The 17,122-nt window shown below is 45.6% G+C and overlaps 1 protein-coding gene across 1 annotated transcript in view; it reads right to left on the bottom strand.

The window, feature by feature from the left end:
* Window positions 1-17,122, bottom strand: part of masp1 (MBL associated serine protease 1) — a gene marked incomplete at its 3' end in the record, with an annotated part of 150,795 nt that overhangs the window by 15,543 nt on the left and 118,130 nt on the right. Inside the window, exon 7 of the mRNA XM_084323814.1 lies at window positions 5,289-5,426. Within this exon, the coding sequence (XP_084179940.1) occupies window positions 5,289-5,426 (138 nt within the window). The remainder of the gene's footprint in view (window positions 1-5,288; window positions 5,427-17,122) is intronic.

Genomic DNA, 17,122 nt, shown 5'->3' with positions numbered 1-17,122 from the left:
AGGACTGTGTGTAACTAGGAGGGATATGAGGACTGTGTGTAACTAGGAGGGATATGAGGACTGTGTGTAACTAGGAGGGATATGAGGACTGTGTGTAACTAGGAGGGATATGAGGACTGTATGTAACTACAGTAGGAGGGATATGAGGACTGTGTGTAACTAGGAGGGATATGATGACTGTATGTAACTAGGAGGGATATGAGGACTGTGTGTGTAACTAGGAGGGATATGAGGACTGTATATATGTGTAACTAGGAGGGATATGAGGAATGGAGGCCGAGGCCTTGGATCAGTTATTCACCGCCGTCTGTCCGTGGTCCTGTCAACTGATTAACAGTATTAACAGACTGTTAACAGATTAACAGTCAATGCGGTTTCATTGCTGGGTTAAGTACTTCCATTTCTATTCACATAATACGCCTACTTCATATATCTACTCCATTCACATATATGCCTACCACTTGTATCTATTGCTATGTCCGCCTACTACAATCTCATGAGCTGTCTAACGCCTGTCCCGTCTCCCTGTCTCCCTATGACTTGCTGTCCTGGAGTGTTGACCGGAGTGTTGGACGTCCCGTGACGAAGGCCGGGAGGTTGCGACCCCCTCTGCGTGCCCCCCTGTCTCCGGAGGTCTCGTAGTGGTGACCGGAGTGCCGGATGTCCCGCGATGATGTCGGGGAGTTCGTGACCCTCTCTGCGCCGCCCCCTATCTCCCTGTCTCCGGCTGTCCCTGAGCAACGACCGGAGTGTTAAATGTCCCTTGACTAAGACGGGGAGGACGTGACCCTCTTTGCGCCGCCCCTGTGCCTCAAATAGATTGCTATCAGCTCTATCTTTAATCTTTCAAAATGTTCAGTTGCTATCGCTATTAGCTCTATCTTTAATTTTTCAAAATGTACAGTTGCTATTGCATGCACTCATCTGTGTTCCACTACACACATGAGTGCATGCTTACCAACTGTCCGTCTGCAACACTACTATCACCAACATCTAAGAAGGGAGATCCCCCCTTGAATGGCCCTTCTAAGGTTTCTCTCCTCCACACTGCCTGTGGAGCTTTTTTCCCTATTGTTAGGTTTTAGTGAGTTTTTCCTAACCTTCGCGTGGGGTATGTCTGGGAGTGCTTGCATTCTTTCATTTATTTGCATCCATCTAAAAATGTTTGCACCTTATGGTGTTCTTGTTCTGTTCTTGACTTATTGTTATGTTTTCTTCTTGACTTGTTTAAAGAAGATCTGTACGGCCCATGGGGACATTAACGTGTGTTGTCGGGCCCTATAAATAAATTTGATTTGATTTGATTTGAATGTATATATGTGTAACTAGGAGGGATATGAGGAATGTGTGTATGTGTAACTAGGAGGGATATGAGGAATGTGTGTATGTGTAACTAGGAGGGATATGAGGACTGTATGTATGTGTGACTAGGAGGGATATGAGGACTGTGTGTATGTGTGACTAGGAGGGATATGATGACTGTGTGTATGTGTGACTAGGAGGCATATGAGGACTGTGTGAATGTGTAACTAGGAGGGATATGAGGACTGTGTGTATGTGTGACTAGGAGGGATATGAGGACTGTGTGTGTATGTGTAACTAGGAGGGATATGAGGACTGTGTGTATGTGTGACTAGGAGGGATATGAGGACTGTGTTTATGTGTAACTATGAGGGATATGAGGACTGTGTGTATGTGTGACTAGGAGGGATATGAGGACTGTGTGTATGTGTAACTATGAGGGATATGAGGACTGTGTGTATGTGTGACTAGGAGGGATATGAGGACTGTGTGTATGTGTGACTAGGAGAGATATGAGGACTGTGTGTATGTGTAACTATGAGGGATATGAGGACTGTGTGTGTATGTGTAACTAGGAGGGATATGAGGACTGTATGTATGTGTGACTAGGAGGGATATAAGGACTGTGTGTATGTGTGACTAGGAGGGATATGAGGACTGTGTGTATGTGTGACTAGGAGGGATATGAGGACTGTGTGTATGTGTGACTAGGAGGGATATGAGGACTGTGTGTGTGTAACTAGGAGGGATATGAGGACTGTGTGAAACTAGGAGGGATATGAGAACTGTATGTATGTGTAACTAGGAGGGTTATGAGGACTGTATGTATGTGTGACTAGGAGGGATATGAGGACTGTATATATGTGTAACTAGGAGGGATATGAGGACTGTATATATGTGTAACTACTAAGAGGGATATGAGGACTGTATGTATGTGTAACTAGGAGGGATATGAGGACTGTATGTATGTGTAACTACTAAGAGGGATATGAGGACTGTATGTATGTGTAACTAGGAGGGATATGAGGAATGTGTGTAACTAGGAGGGATATGAGGACTGTGTGTAACTAGGAGGGATATGAGGACTGTGTGTAACTAGGAGGGATATGAGGACTGTGTGTAACTAGGAGGGATATGAGGACTGTGTGTAACTAGGAGGGATATGAGGACTGTATGTAACTACAGTAGGAGGGATATGAGGACTGTGTGTAACTAGGAGGGATATGATGACTGTATGTAACTAGGAGGGATATGAGGACTGTGTGTGTAACTAGGAGGGATATGAGGACTGTATATATGTGTAACTAGGAGGGATATGAGGAATGGAGGCCGAGGCCTTGGATCAGTTATTCACCGCCGTCTGTCCGTGGTCCTGTCAACTGATTAACAGTATTAACAGACTGTTAACAGATTAACAGTCAATGCGGTTTCATTGCTGGGTTAAGTACTTCCATTTCTATTCACATAATACGCCTACTTCATATATCTACTCCATTCACATATATGCCTACCACTTGTATCTATTGCTATGTCCGCCTACTACAATCTCATGAGCTGTCTAACGCCTGTCCCGTCTCCCTGTCTCCCTATGACTTGCTGTCCTGGAGTGTTGACCGGAGTGTTGGACGTCCCGTGACGAAGGCCGGGAGGTTGCGACCCCCTCTGCGTGCCCCCCTGTCTCCGGAGGTCTCGTAGTGGTGACCGGAGTGCCGGATGTCCCGCGATGATGTCGGGGAGTTCGTGACCCTCTCTGCGCCGCCCCCTATCTCCCTGTCTCCGGCTGTCCCTGAGCAACGACCGGAGTGTTAAATGTCCCTTGACTAAGACGGGGAGGACGTGACCCTCTTTGCGCCGCCCCTGTGCCTCAAATAGATTGCTATCAGCTCTATCTTTAATCTTTCAAAATGTTCAGTTGCTATCGCTATTAGCTCTATCTTTAATTTTTCAAAATGTACAGTTGCTATTGCATGCACTCATCTGTGTTCCACTACACACATGAGTGCATGCTTACCAACTGTCCGTCTGCAACACTACTATCACCAACATCTAAGAAGGGAGATCCCCCCTTGAATGGCCCTTCTAAGGTTTCTCTCCTCCACACTGCCTGTGGAGCTTTTTTCCCTATTGTTAGGTTTTAGTGAGTTTTTCCTTACCTTCGCGTGGGGTATGTCTGGGAGTGCTTGCATTCTTTCATTTATTTGCATCCATCTAAAAATGTTTGCACCTTATGGTGTTCTTGTTCTGTTCTTGACTTATTGTTATGTTTTCTTCTTGACTTGTTTAAAGAAGATCTGTACGGCCCATGGGGACATTAACGTGTGTTGTCGGGCCCTATAAATAAATTTGATTTGATTTGAATGTATATATGTGTAACTAGGAGGGATATGAGGAATGTGTGTATGTGTAACTAGGAGGGATATGAGGAATGTGTGTATGTGTAACTAGGAGGGATATGAGGACTGTATGTATGTGTGACTAGGAGGGATATGAGGACTGTGTGTATGTGTGACTAGGAGGGATATGATGACTGTGTGTATGTGTGACTAGGAGGCATATGAGGACTGTGTGAATGTGTAACTAGGAGGGATATGAGGACTGTGTGTATGTGTGACTAGGAGGGATATGAGGACTGTGTGTGTATGTGTAACTAGGAGGGATATGAGGACTGTGTGTATGTGTGACTAGGAGGGATATGAGGACTGTGTTTATGTGTAACTATGAGGGATATGAGGACTGTGTGTATGTGTGACTAGGAGGGATATGAGGACTGTGTGTATGTGTAACTATGAGGGATATGAGGACTGTGTGTATGTGTGACTAGGAGGGATATGAGGACTGTGTGTATGTGTGACTAGGAGAGATATGAGGACTGTGTGTATGTGTAACTATGAGGGATATGAGGACTGTGTGTGTATGTGTAACTAGGAGGGATATGAGGACTGTATGTATGTGTGACTAGGAGGGATATAAGGACTGTGTGTATGTGTGACTAGGAGGGATATGAGGACTGTGTGTATGTGTGACTAGGAGGGATATGAGGACTGTGTGTATGTGTGACTAGGAGGGATATGAGGACTGTGTGTGTGTAACTAGGAGGGATATGAGGACTGTGTGAAACTAGGAGGGATATGAGAACTGTGTGTATGTTTCAAGTTTGTTTATTAGTTGTTACAATAAAATACATGTACTTTACGGTGAAATTCTTGGTTCTGTATGTGTAACTAGAATGGATATGAGAAAATACATATTTAAATAGCCTTGTGTACATTGACAATAAAGTCATCTTCTTCTCTATTGTCATTGTGCGACTCAAGCTCGTTAAAACATACTAGTAGGCTACTGTTGTTACATCACAAATAACCAAACATTAAGCTTGTCTGAACATCTATGCGTTATACAGTTATATACTGTAGTTATCAGAAATGTAATCTTTTCTGCGTGAGTAGACCGAATCTTTATGGCTGCGTTCATCATCGTTTCCATGGACACAATTAATAAACATTGCTGCATGGACACGTGAAGTAATTATTTATCAACTGATTTCCAGTTCTTATTTGTGAAGTAGGCTAAGGATATTACTTATTCAACATGTGAAAATAACACCAGAATAATAACTCTCTGCGTAGGACCTTTATGTCTTGTAACGAATGACAGTTAATTATATTGTTTACACTGCCTATTTTAACTTGTCTACTGTAGTGTAATTGTTATTGCCTGTATTTATGTCTTTCTATTACCCTGCCCATACCTGTACCTCCCCTCCCCCCTCCCCCACTTCCCACATGCTGCTATGATGCCTGAATTTCCCCCAAGACAATCAATAAAGGAATATCTTATCTTATCTTGTAGCTGTTACCAACCAATCATATCGCATTGTGAGAAACACTTGCAGACGTTATTTCACTGTGAGGTTTACAGTTATATCACTGAGTAACATCATGCTTCTTAAGGACCCCCTAACTGTAAAAGGAACAAAAAGAGCCTACTGTTAATATCGGGGTACAGTTGGAACGGGGAGCCCCTGCAGGTGTAGCGGACCTCTGACCCAAACAGGGTGCTGTTTCCTGGAGACTCAAACACCACGTCGCCCATGGCAACCGCCCTCGGACTCCCACAATCCACCACTGGCAGGAAGAGAGGAATACCAGCCGTGAGTGACCAATCAATATCAATCTAATTCATTCTATGTATGTATGTATGTATGTATGTATGTATGTATGTATGTATGTATGTATGTATGTATGTATGTATGTATGTATGTATGTATGTATGTATGTATGTATGTATGTATGTATTGTATGTGTGTATGTATGTATGTATGTATGTATGTATGTATGTATGTATGTATGTATGTATGTATGTATGTATGTATGTATGTATGTATGTATGTATGTACTGTATGTATGTATGTATGTATGTATGTATGTATGTATGTATGTATGTACTGTATGTATGTATGTATGTATGTATGTACTGTATGTGTAAGTATGTATGTATGTATGTATGTATGTATGTATGTATGTATGTATGTATGTATGTATGTATGTGTGTATGTATGTATGCATGTATGTATGTATGTATGTATGTATGTATGTATGTATGTATGTATGTATGTATGTATGTATGTATGTACGTACGTACTGTATGTGTATGTATGTATTGTATGTATGTATGCATGTATGTATGTATGTATGTATATATGTATGTATGTATTTATATATGTATATATATATATATATATATATATATATGTATGTATGTATTTATATATGTATGTATTTATATATAGTAATGTTTATATACAGAATATTATGTAATTATATCCATAAAGAACCATAAATAAACAAACAGGACTGGAACAGAGGAGCAGACAGCATGGTCACAGACAGCATGGTCACAGACAGCATGGTCACACCCAGCATGGAATAGAGGAGCAGACAGCATGGTCACACCCAGCATGGAATAGAAGGAGCAGACAGCATGGTCACACCCAGCATGGAATAGAGGAGCAGACAGCATGGTCACACCCAGCATGGAATAGAAGGAGCAGACAGCATGGTCACACCCAGCATGGAATAGAGGAGCAGACAGCCTGAATGCCTTCCACAACAGAACTGCGTTTCGGCGTCTCTGATTGGCCAGGTTATTTCTGGTCATGCGACATGTACGCCCAATCGTGGGACCGCAAGTTTCTACACTGGTTAAGCTTAGGCGCTCGTTCGAAGTTGGTTAAGGTTAGAGTTTGTCTTAGAGCATGGCGATAGAACGCCTGCCCTGATTCCGACGGTTAAGCTTAGGCACTCTTTCGAAGTTGGTTAAGGTTAGAGTTTGTCTTGACTTAGAGCATGGCGATAGAATGCCAGGTAGTTTGCAGGCTGTTAGAACCGGAAATAGGCGCAGAACTTGCTGTCCCACGATTGGCGCACATGTCACATGACCTGGCCAATCAGAGCAAAAACTCGAACGCGGAAACGCAGTTCCGTCGTCGAAGGCATACACGCGAGCAGACAGCATGGTAGCCCCTTTTGTGACTGTGATGCACGCCAACAGGGTTGGATGAGTGAATACACAGTCCCGTATTCCTCCATAGGAAAATCCCATAATTAACTCTGAAGAACTGGTCCTCCACGAAACGCTCGTTGTACACGTATTGCAGATACATTTCAAAGGTACTCACAGTTGCACAAGGGTTTTGGACAGAGAAATGCAATGGTTTGAAAGCTTGGCGTTGCTAATAAACATTTTAAATTATTTTTATAAACTAGTCAACACTGCTCAAAACTGCTTTATTTCCGTATTTGGCTGCCTGGTGTGATCACAGCACATGCGCATCAGGCACCCAGTGCCGGAAATAAAAGCTGTGTTGACCAGTGTATAAAAATGATTTAAAATGTTTATTAGCAACGCCGAGCTTTCAAACCATTGCGTTTCTCTGTCCAAAACCCTCGTGCAACTGTGAGTACCTTTGAAATTTCTCTGCGATACTTTTACAACGAGCGTTTCGCGGAGGACCAGTTCTTCAGAGTTAATTATGGGATTTTCCTATGGAGGAATAAGGGACTGTGTATTCACTCATCCAACCCTGTTGGCGTGCATCACAGTCACGAAAGGGGCTAACAGCATGGTCACACCCAGCGTGGCTGGGATTAGGGATGGGGGACGAGTAATGTTTTCCCAGATCGAGTACTCGCATGAATTACTCGATGAGTACTCGAGTAATTGTTTAAGGAAATACATCTTTAGAATGCATCTTAAAGTGCATGGTAGCAGCAATATTGAGATATTGAGCGGAGTCTCACACACACACTACCGATTTTAATATGTCTCACTCCGCAGACTTAACAATGCACAGCAATATTCATTCACACTCAGTAGTACTAATTTATATATTTTATACCCAGTTTAATCACCTGTACATTGTATATCACTATTGCACTTTACTGCTACATTTGCACTCTGGTTGGATGCCAAACTTATTTTCGTTGTACTGTACTTGTGCTGCATGATGACAGTACATTTGAATCTAATCTAATCTAAGAGACCATTACAGGCTAAACCAGAGTGTTGGCAGGTATGGAATTATGTTTAATAATCTACCTCTGTGTTGCGGGAGAGGTCGGTGTCACATAAAATGATTCCAAATGATAGAAGATGATGCTCTTTTTTATTATGATTATTATTATAAAAGAAATGTTTATATAAAATCTCGCAAACTGTTCTTTTAACCCTTTCACTACCACACTACAGAGGGTTAACCCTTTATTATCACACTACAGACAGCAACCGTCTGTAGTGTGGTAGTGAAAGGGTTAACCCTTTGTCACATGGCAGTGAAAGGGTTAACCTTATGTGTTGTTGCAGTGAAAGGGTTAACCATTTGGTAGTGCGGCAGTGAAAGGGTTAAAGTTTGTTTGAGGCTAGCGGGTCAACGAGAGGAGTGCTCATTGTGCACAGGGAGACCTGTGATTGGTCAGACAATGTAGCCGAGGAACGAGGAGCGCTTGATGTGATGTAGAAGAGCAGGCGGTCAAAATGGAATGTGTCAACATCGCACTCGATCGCGTTTAATTAATTGTAGAGGCCTATTTTACTACGCTATGATATTAATTGTGCAGAGCCTACTGCAGCAGCGGTACTAAATGGACTGCATTTATACAACAGCTGTTATCCAAAGCTTTACAACTTATGCCTCACATTCACCCGTTCACTCACCGACGGCAGAGGCCACCATGCGAGGTGCCTACCCGGCTCATTGGCAGCAGTTAGGGGTTAAGTGTCTTGCTCAAGGACACTTCGACACGCTGCCCGGGAGCAGCCAGAATCGAACCTTCAGATTACCAGACTACTGCTCTACCTCCCGAGCCACGGTCGCCCCAGGACTACTCTCAAACGCCATGACAAGCGTGGATAATGCTGTCTCATTAGAGATAATTGGTGTTATTATGCTATTATAAGACGGAAGCAAAGAGAATGCCTGCAGATTGGATTAAAGCTCCCTGTATTTTTTGTATACGTTTCAACCTGACAGCTACCTTTATCCTGCACCTGGCCTAGAAGCTGTGTGATAGGAAATTACTGGCATCTGTCTGACAGGGAAAATGTATGTTTGAAACACTATGGCATGAGTGATGCACGGCTGATGAAATGAAAAATGCAATGGATGGAAGGTGAGTCTGTGAAGCCATATTTAAAACGTACCTCTTTGTCACGTGACAACGGCATGAAGTCATGTGACGTCCGTTAAGAGACGGAAGACTTCCGAGAGGAGACAAAACCTTCCTGTCGTCTTCTGATAAATAGCACATGTTCTATGTAGTGTGGTAGTGAAGGGGTTAACGTTCTGTAGTGTTGTAGTGAAATGGTTAACCTTCTGTAGTGGGGTAGTGAAATAGTTAACCTTCTGCAGTGTGGTAGTGAAAGAGTTAACCTGTAGTGTGTTAGTGAAAGAGTTAACCTTCTGTAGTGTGGTAGTGAACGGGTTACCCTTATGTAGTGTGGTAGTGAAATGTTAACCTTCTGTAGTGTGGTAGTGGAAGAGTTAACCTTCTGTAGTGTGGTAGTGAAAGAGTTAACCTGTAGTGTGTTACTAAAAGAGTTAACCTTCTGTAGTGTGGTAGTGAAAGGTTAACCTTCTGTAGTGTGGTAGTGGAAGAGTTAACCTTGTGTAGTATGGTAGTGAAAGGGTTAACCTTCTGTAGTGTGGTAGTGAAAGGTTAACCTTCTGTAGTGTGGTAGTGGAAGAGTTAACCTTGTGTAGTATGGTAGTGAAAGAGTTAACCTTCTGCAGTGTGGTAGTGAAAGAGTTAACATTCTGTAGTGTGGTAGTGAAAGAGTTAACCTTCTGTAGTGTGGTAGTGAAAGGCTAACCTTCTGTAGTGTAGTAGTGAAAGGGTTAACCTTCTGTGGTGTGGTAGTGAAAGGGTTACCCTTATGTAGTGTGGTAGTGAAAGAGTTAATGTTCTGTAGTGTGGTAGTGAAAGGGTTAACCTTCTGTAGTGTGTTAGTGAAAGAGTTAACCTTCTGTAGTGTGGTAGTGAAAGGGTTACCCTTATGTAGTGTGGTAGTGAAATGTTAACCTTCTGTAGTGTGGTAGTGAAAGGGTTACCCTTATGTAGTGTGGTAGTGAAATGTTAACCTTCTGTAGTGTGGTAGTGGAAGAGTTAACCTTCTGTAGTGTGGTAGTGAAAGAGTTAACATTCTGTAGTGTGGTAGTGAAAGAGTTAACCTTCTGTAGTGTTGTAGTGAAAGGGTTAACCTTCTGTGGTGTGGTAGTGAAAGGCTAACCTTATGTAGTGTAGTAGTGAAAGGGTTAACCTTCTGTAGTGTAGTAGTGAAAGGGTTAACCTGCTGTGGTGTGGTAGTGAAAGGGTTACCCTTATGTAGTGTGGTAGTGAAAGAGTTAATGTTCTGTAGTGTGGTAGTGAAAGGGTTCAACTTCTGTAGTGTGGTAGTGAAAGAGTTATGGTAGTGAAAGAGTTAACATTCTGTAGTGTGGTAGTGAAAGGGTTAACCCTCTGTAGTGTGGTAGTGAAATAGTTAACCTTCTGCAGTGTGGTAGTGAACAGGTTAACCTTATGTAGTGTGGTAGTGAAAGGGTTAACCTAATTTAGTGGTAGTGAAGGGTTAACCTTATGTAGTGTGGTAGTGAAAGGGTTAACCTTCTGTAGTGTGGTAGTGCAAGGGTTAACCTCATTTAGTGTGGTAGTGAAGGGTTAACCTTATGTAGTGTGGTATTGAAATGGTTAACCTTCTGTGGTGTGGTAGTGAAAGGGTTAACCGTATGTGGTGTGGTAGTGAAAGGTTAACTGTATGTGGTGTGGTAGTGAAAGGGTTAACCGTCTGTAGTGTGGTAGTGAAATAGTTAACAGACTGTGGTGTGGTAGTGAAAGGGTTGACCTTATGTAGTGTGGTAGTGAAAGGGTTAACCTTATGTAGTGTGGTAGTGAAAGGGTTAACCTTATGTAGTGTTGTAGTGAAAGGGTTAACCTTATGTAGTGTGGTAGTGAAAGGGTTAACCTTATGTAGTGTGGTAGTGAAATGGTTAACCTTATGTAGTGTGGTAGTGAAAGGGTTAACCTTATGTAGTGTTGTAGTGAAAGGGTTAACCTTATGTAGTGTGGTAGTGAAATGGTTAACCTTATGTAGTGTGGTAGTGAAAGGGTTAACCTTATGTAGTGTGGTAGTGAAAGGGTTAGTTAAAATAACATTCAGAAAACCAAACACATGCATAGGATTTCTGGTGGCATTACTGTTTATTGCAAAAAAGCGATATTTTGGACACGCCAGTGGAGAGATTCTACAAAACTAAAGATTACAATTGTGGACAAATTGCTACAGTAACTGAAAGTTACTTATTATGAAAGTAGGAATGTCATTATACATTATAACCCTGTTATCCAAAGACACAGAAGAATGCTTATTAAAGAAACATGCCAATATTATGGGAAATGCACTTACCGCGCTTGCCAGACAAGAAGATAGATACCAATTTCATCGCTGTACGTTCAGTAGAAAGCTATCCGGCTGCAAGCTAACCTAGCTTAGCACAAATTAATGTTTTAAGCTAGGCTAGTGGTCCGTATCCACTTCCATTAATTTGTGCTAAGCTAGGATAGCTTGCAGCCGGATAGCTTTCTACTGAACGCACAGAGATGAAATTGGTATCTTTCTTCTTGTCTGACTCTGGAGACGATGCTGAGAAAATGTCCCATAATGTTGACATGTTCCTTTAAGAAAAGCCCGTTCCACATGTAGTGCAGTCAGCGTTGACACCCGCCTGCCTGTCCTCCGCTTTGTCACGGCTCCCATCTGCACGCATTTTGCATCCTTCCTAGTTGCCTTCCAGTATAGGTCAAATGGGGACGTGAAATGGCGCAAGCGAAAGTAACCGATTGGCCCTGCGTGGCTGTCAATCGGCCTAGTCTAGGACCTGATTGGTTAGAATGCTGGGCAGAGATCGTCGGCTCCTCCTTGTTTCTGTCTCTGGGGGACAAAAGAAGTGAGGAGAGGGAGAGAGGAGAGGAGGGGAGAAGAGATCAGAAGGAGGGAGGAGGAGGAGAGAGGAGCAGGAGATGAGAAGAGAGGAGGACAGAGGAGCAGGAGATGACGAGAGGAGAGAGGGGGAGTAAAGAGGAGTGGAAAAAAGAGGGGGAAGATTTGACTGGAGAAAAGGAATACAGAGTGGTCGACCTACAGACCAGTCAGGGTCAATTCACTATTAACTACTAACACATGGTTCTACTAACTACTAACTACTAACTAACTACTAACACACGGTGATACTAACTAACTACTAACACACGGTGCTACTAACTACTAACTACTAACTAACTACTAACACACGGTGCTACTAACTACTAACTAACTACTAACACACGGTGCACCTTTAACGTTAGGTTATGACTATAACCAAGTTCTGTTAGTTAGGGGCGATGCTTGGCTTCGCCTTCTGCACTATCTCGCGTACGTGCACGCGTACTGAATAAACCACAAATGTACCTCTAATACCAGTATTAGTCTGACCACACCCCTCATCAGCTTACCTTCATAAGCAGGTGTGTGGTCACCTGCTCTCCTCCTTCCCAAGCTTTCACCACAAGGTGAGGTCAAGGGCTGCAGCGGCCGTCCGAAGCCAAGCATCGCCCCTAACTAACAGAACTTGGTTATAGTCATAACCTAACGTTCTGTATCGTTAGTGGCTTAGCTTGGCTTCGCCTTCTGCACAAGGGAGGCCAAGCGGAGCCACTTGGCTGACAAATACACCCCGCTGACAGCCCCCCAAAACCATCAGAACAGGGAGGGCCGAGCCCCCCCGACCCCCCCTAATGGAGGGTAGCCCCCCTATTAGAGACGTCACGGGAGGGCGACGGACCCGACCGTGCGAAGAGGCACTCAAGCAACTCAACGCACAGGGTGAGCAGACCGTGGCTTGACCCACGACTACACACACGCACAACCCGCATGCCACCCGGGAACGAACGGAGGAACAACCTCGTTACTGCCCCCAGAATCACGGGGTCAAGGGCAAACCCAACCCCGTGGCAAGGCCGTAGCAGCGGAGCACGAAGGAAGACCCAGACCCACCAAAAGGACTGGACTCCCTGGAATGGGGGCCCGGAGAAGTCCATGATGCCAGCATCAAGACCCCACCAGGTGGGCACGTAGTGCCCCGCCCCCCACATCGCCAGCGTATTCGGACAAAGGCCCCTCAGTTACTGCACCTGGTATTCCCAGGCGGAACCAACCAGGCCAGTAAGCCGAGCGGGCCCCGTCCCCCCAATAGTACACCGCCTGGCACACTGACCCTGCAGAATAGGCAGTCAGCATGGCCGTAAGCACACAAAAAAGGTTAACCAACGGAAGCAGGCAGCGCACCGGGGAAAAACCAGGCAACAGGCTGTTAACCCTAGCCTGGAGACTGCGGACGAGACAGGCGCCAGAGGGGACAGCTGAACACAGCCGCCCCGGCGGAAGGAGCGTAAGCTGGCGGTGTTTCATGACCAAGCCTCCATTTAACAACCCCCACCCAGAGGGGTCGAGGCAGAGAAGGCTGACACGATTGGCAGACGTCATGAACGTGCAGGGGCACCCTCAACCGGTGAACCCGGGAGTTGACACTGCTCCAACACACCAGGGAACCAACCACCTCGGTGTTACCCAATGCGGTGGTTGTTCCTATAACCCCTCAAGAAAAAACTCCAAAACACACCTGCGGGTATACACCGGCTATACCGCAGTACAAGTGTTTCAGTTTCCAAAAAGGGTTAACCCAGGCCTACGGGTCGCAAACATCACTTCGAACCGGGCCTGGCGGTACGGGAAGCACAGGGTCACCAGAGGAGGTCAAAAAACCACCCCCACAGGCCCCTCTTCGCCATGCGTGAGAGAGGAGCGAAAAACAATGGAGAACCAGCCCCTAAGCACACCGTACCTGGTATTCCCCGGCGGTCTCCCAACCAAGTACTAACCAGGACCAACCTGTGTAGCGGCCGAGATCCGACGAGATCGAGCGCGTACAGAATGGCATGGCTGTAAGCCATGACGACAGTGCTGAGTAAAAAACATACCCAACCAGGGTCTCCATAGCGCTTAACCCTGTGACACCCAGACCGACCTGGCATTTTTCCCCCTGAAAAAAGCCCAAGTCCCTCAGGGTACCAGAACAGCAGATCTGCATCCCCGGCGGACAACGGGTTCAACTGATCTGGACCAGCGTGACCAGAACCAGTCCCGTGCCCTAACCACGCCGACATGCCCCAGGAAAAGGGCAGATATGCGTGTTGATCTTAACATGAAAAGAAGGCGCCACCCAGACGTCGGGACGAACCGCGCCTGGTGGCCCACCCCAAGGGCGTGAGACCCCACTACATATGTTCAGATCCATCCCGTCATCATCCCCCAGACATGAACGAGGATCCGTCGACAACCCACCCAGGTCATGGGATGTGGTCGCCGGAAGAGGAAAAACCCCCATCTCAGTTGCTTTATAAAAACGCTGTTTCAACCACAAGCAACTAAGGCGTGCCAGTCAATCGCCTGTTTACAGCGAGCTAGCACTATACGTGCGTCGGGACACACCCCCATCAATGAACAGGCTATTTAGACCTGCCATTGAATCCCCAAGGCGCCCAGGGGAACGACAAGAGGGGTGTGACACTCCCTAACTCCAACACTTCTGGAATAGAAAGAAGGAAGCATCAACAGTATGTATCCCAGTCTACACAGCCGGGGTAAAAAATGTTCACATTTTTACATCCCACCACCCTCCCATAGGAAAGAGACGGGGATCCCCAGAGAGACTTCCCACGCGAGCTGTACAGATTGAAAAGAATATATTGCACCTTGAGCCATGTAAAAAACTGGTTTTAGGGCCTCCGGGGAAGAGGCACCGAACCCATACACACTCAATAAACGAATTGAATCGAATATACATACAATAGAAAAGGACCCTTCTAGAGGGTCCACTCACTTTGACAATCTGAGGAGGAAGGCTCTGTACTCTGATGGAGGCTTCCTCACATGGATCACATGGAAGAAGGAGTCCGAACTCACAGAAGGCCTGAGTAGGCGCTTGGTGAGGAGGAGCCCTGACCACCCCCCCTGAAAACAGATCCATCACATGGACCTGAACAGCACACGGAAGTCCTACCAACAGAGACGCGCACGGTGACGTACTCTATGGCGGGGGAATTCCTGCGGTGCACACGCCCAATATACCAGGCCGTGGGACCAGGAACTCCCTCCCCCCCCCCCCCCCCCCCCCCCCCCCGTAACGTGCCGAACCGCCACGTGACGGGAACCTTGAAGGACAGGGGGTGTACCCCTGACCGACAGAACAATGGGGAGAGGAAAGGTTACCAGTTCACCCCTTTACGACCCCACACCCATGATACGACGTAACGACAAAAAGAGAATATGACACAGTCATAGTCAGCTCTATGAAGCGTTTCACAGCTCCACACAGCGCACGAGCTAACCTGCTATCTGATTTTTACTAAGGAAAAACACAGAATAGAGAGGGCTCTAAGAACCCCGGTCCAACATACACATGTGCTTCTGTGGCCAGTACAACCCAGTTGTAGGTCACATGACACACACAACCCATCATCATCACAATGAGAGAATACATCATTCTTGATTAGTATCGACCACAGGCCTTGCTAAGCACACGACAGCAACCAAACCAATTTCCCTTTAGGAAATAAGTTTCTCCAGCAGATTTAGCACAACCTCAGCAATCAAGCTGAGAGTTACATCGTATCCCTACCACACAAAAGACACAATTAATGCACAACATGTCTGATAGGAGGTGATAAAGTCCCCAGGGAACCGGGGGGGGAAAAACACAATCCTCCTATTTTACCCTCAACACGGCCAGTTAAAACAGGAAAACCTGTTAATGTGTGAACTCACTGTCCATTGTCATTACAGTCTGAGAAAGAACATTCTTTTACTCACTCGTCACCAAGCATAGCTTCATAGGTTAGTTGCCTTAGTAGTGAGTACACGGTACACATAAACACCATGATGTTTCTCACACAACAACCAGATCAATACATCACGACCTGCACGGAGAAGCTACTGCCAGTGACAAAAACAGCTCACACACAACCCGCAACGTATCTCAAATGCATTGCAACAACACACGTTTTGGGAAAAAACACCGTCATTCACAATACATTTAGCAAGGTAAAACCAGAAGACGTGTTATGAGGGTCTGGCCAACCCCGTACCTGCCCGGAACGCAGATCAGCGAAGTGCAGTCATAAGCCACCGTAGAACACAGCCCTCTTTGTTGACGCAATCCCCGTCTAGGCTCAGGCAGGGTTGACGAACATCCCCTGTCAAAGATGACGTCGTGGTCAAGAGTGTAAAACATGTTAAAAATCAAAGCACGTTCAACAGAATAGCATCAAGCTAACGGCTGCTCCAACCGTTCTGGTGCTATCGCTTCCGCTCGCGAGACGCCGATCTACGACGCACGCGATCAGGAGCGAGCTCCCGGCGGCGCGCGAGAAGCCTAAGCTACCCCGCGCCAGGCCACCGACCGGCTAACCGTAAGCTATGAACATGTAAACAATGACATAACACTCACCCAGACAGGCCGCCGTTCTGAACCCTCCTCACTTTTTAAGAGAAAAGAGAAAACAAGACGTCAACACCGCTTCACAACGGTGACATTAACACGTCCGGCGGAATCAGCACAGTACCAACTGGCCTGTATAGCTGACTTTGAACATGAATCTGCCGCTATCGCACATTACATGCACATATCCCCTCGTGAAGGAATACTCTCATTTGGATATGAAAGATGGGGTCTTAACACGGTGACAGAGAGAATCCACTCGTCCAGAACACACAGGGATCACCAGTGTCAATGGTCGCGGCCCACTAGTTAAAACTATAATGGTCGCCAGACCAAGGCCTTCTGTCGCCTAGACGGCTAAACAAAGGACCCTAGCCTGGGGCCGGTTTCCATAAACTTTGTCTAGTAGCCCCCATAGCACTAACAGACAAGTGGAGCCCGCCAGCAAACACTACTCACCCAACCTGGAACGCACCGCTCCTCACAACAGCGGCATGTCCGACAGTTCAGCTGTGGCCTGACAGGTTTCACCCCAACAAACACAGCAAGGAACTGCAGTTGAGAAGCATGCAGCGGCGTGCTCCCAATACGAAAACCGGTGGAGGGTTTGTAGAATGATCATCATCTTCTAGACACTCCAGTACGAAGACAATATCGCCGTATTTTCTCGAAAATAGTGAGAGAGAAAATAAAGATATGATGTCAACGTATCCTTGTTTCCCAAGCTGTTCCTAA

Source organism: Notolepis coatsorum (assembly GCF_963971535.1).
Source record: "Notolepis coatsorum genome assembly, chromosome: 1".
Lineage (NCBI taxonomy): Eukaryota > Metazoa > Chordata > Actinopteri > Aulopiformes > Paralepididae > Notolepis > Notolepis coatsorum.
Note: the sequence above shows the minus strand (reverse complement) of the source record. Positions and strands in the feature narration are given on the sequence as shown.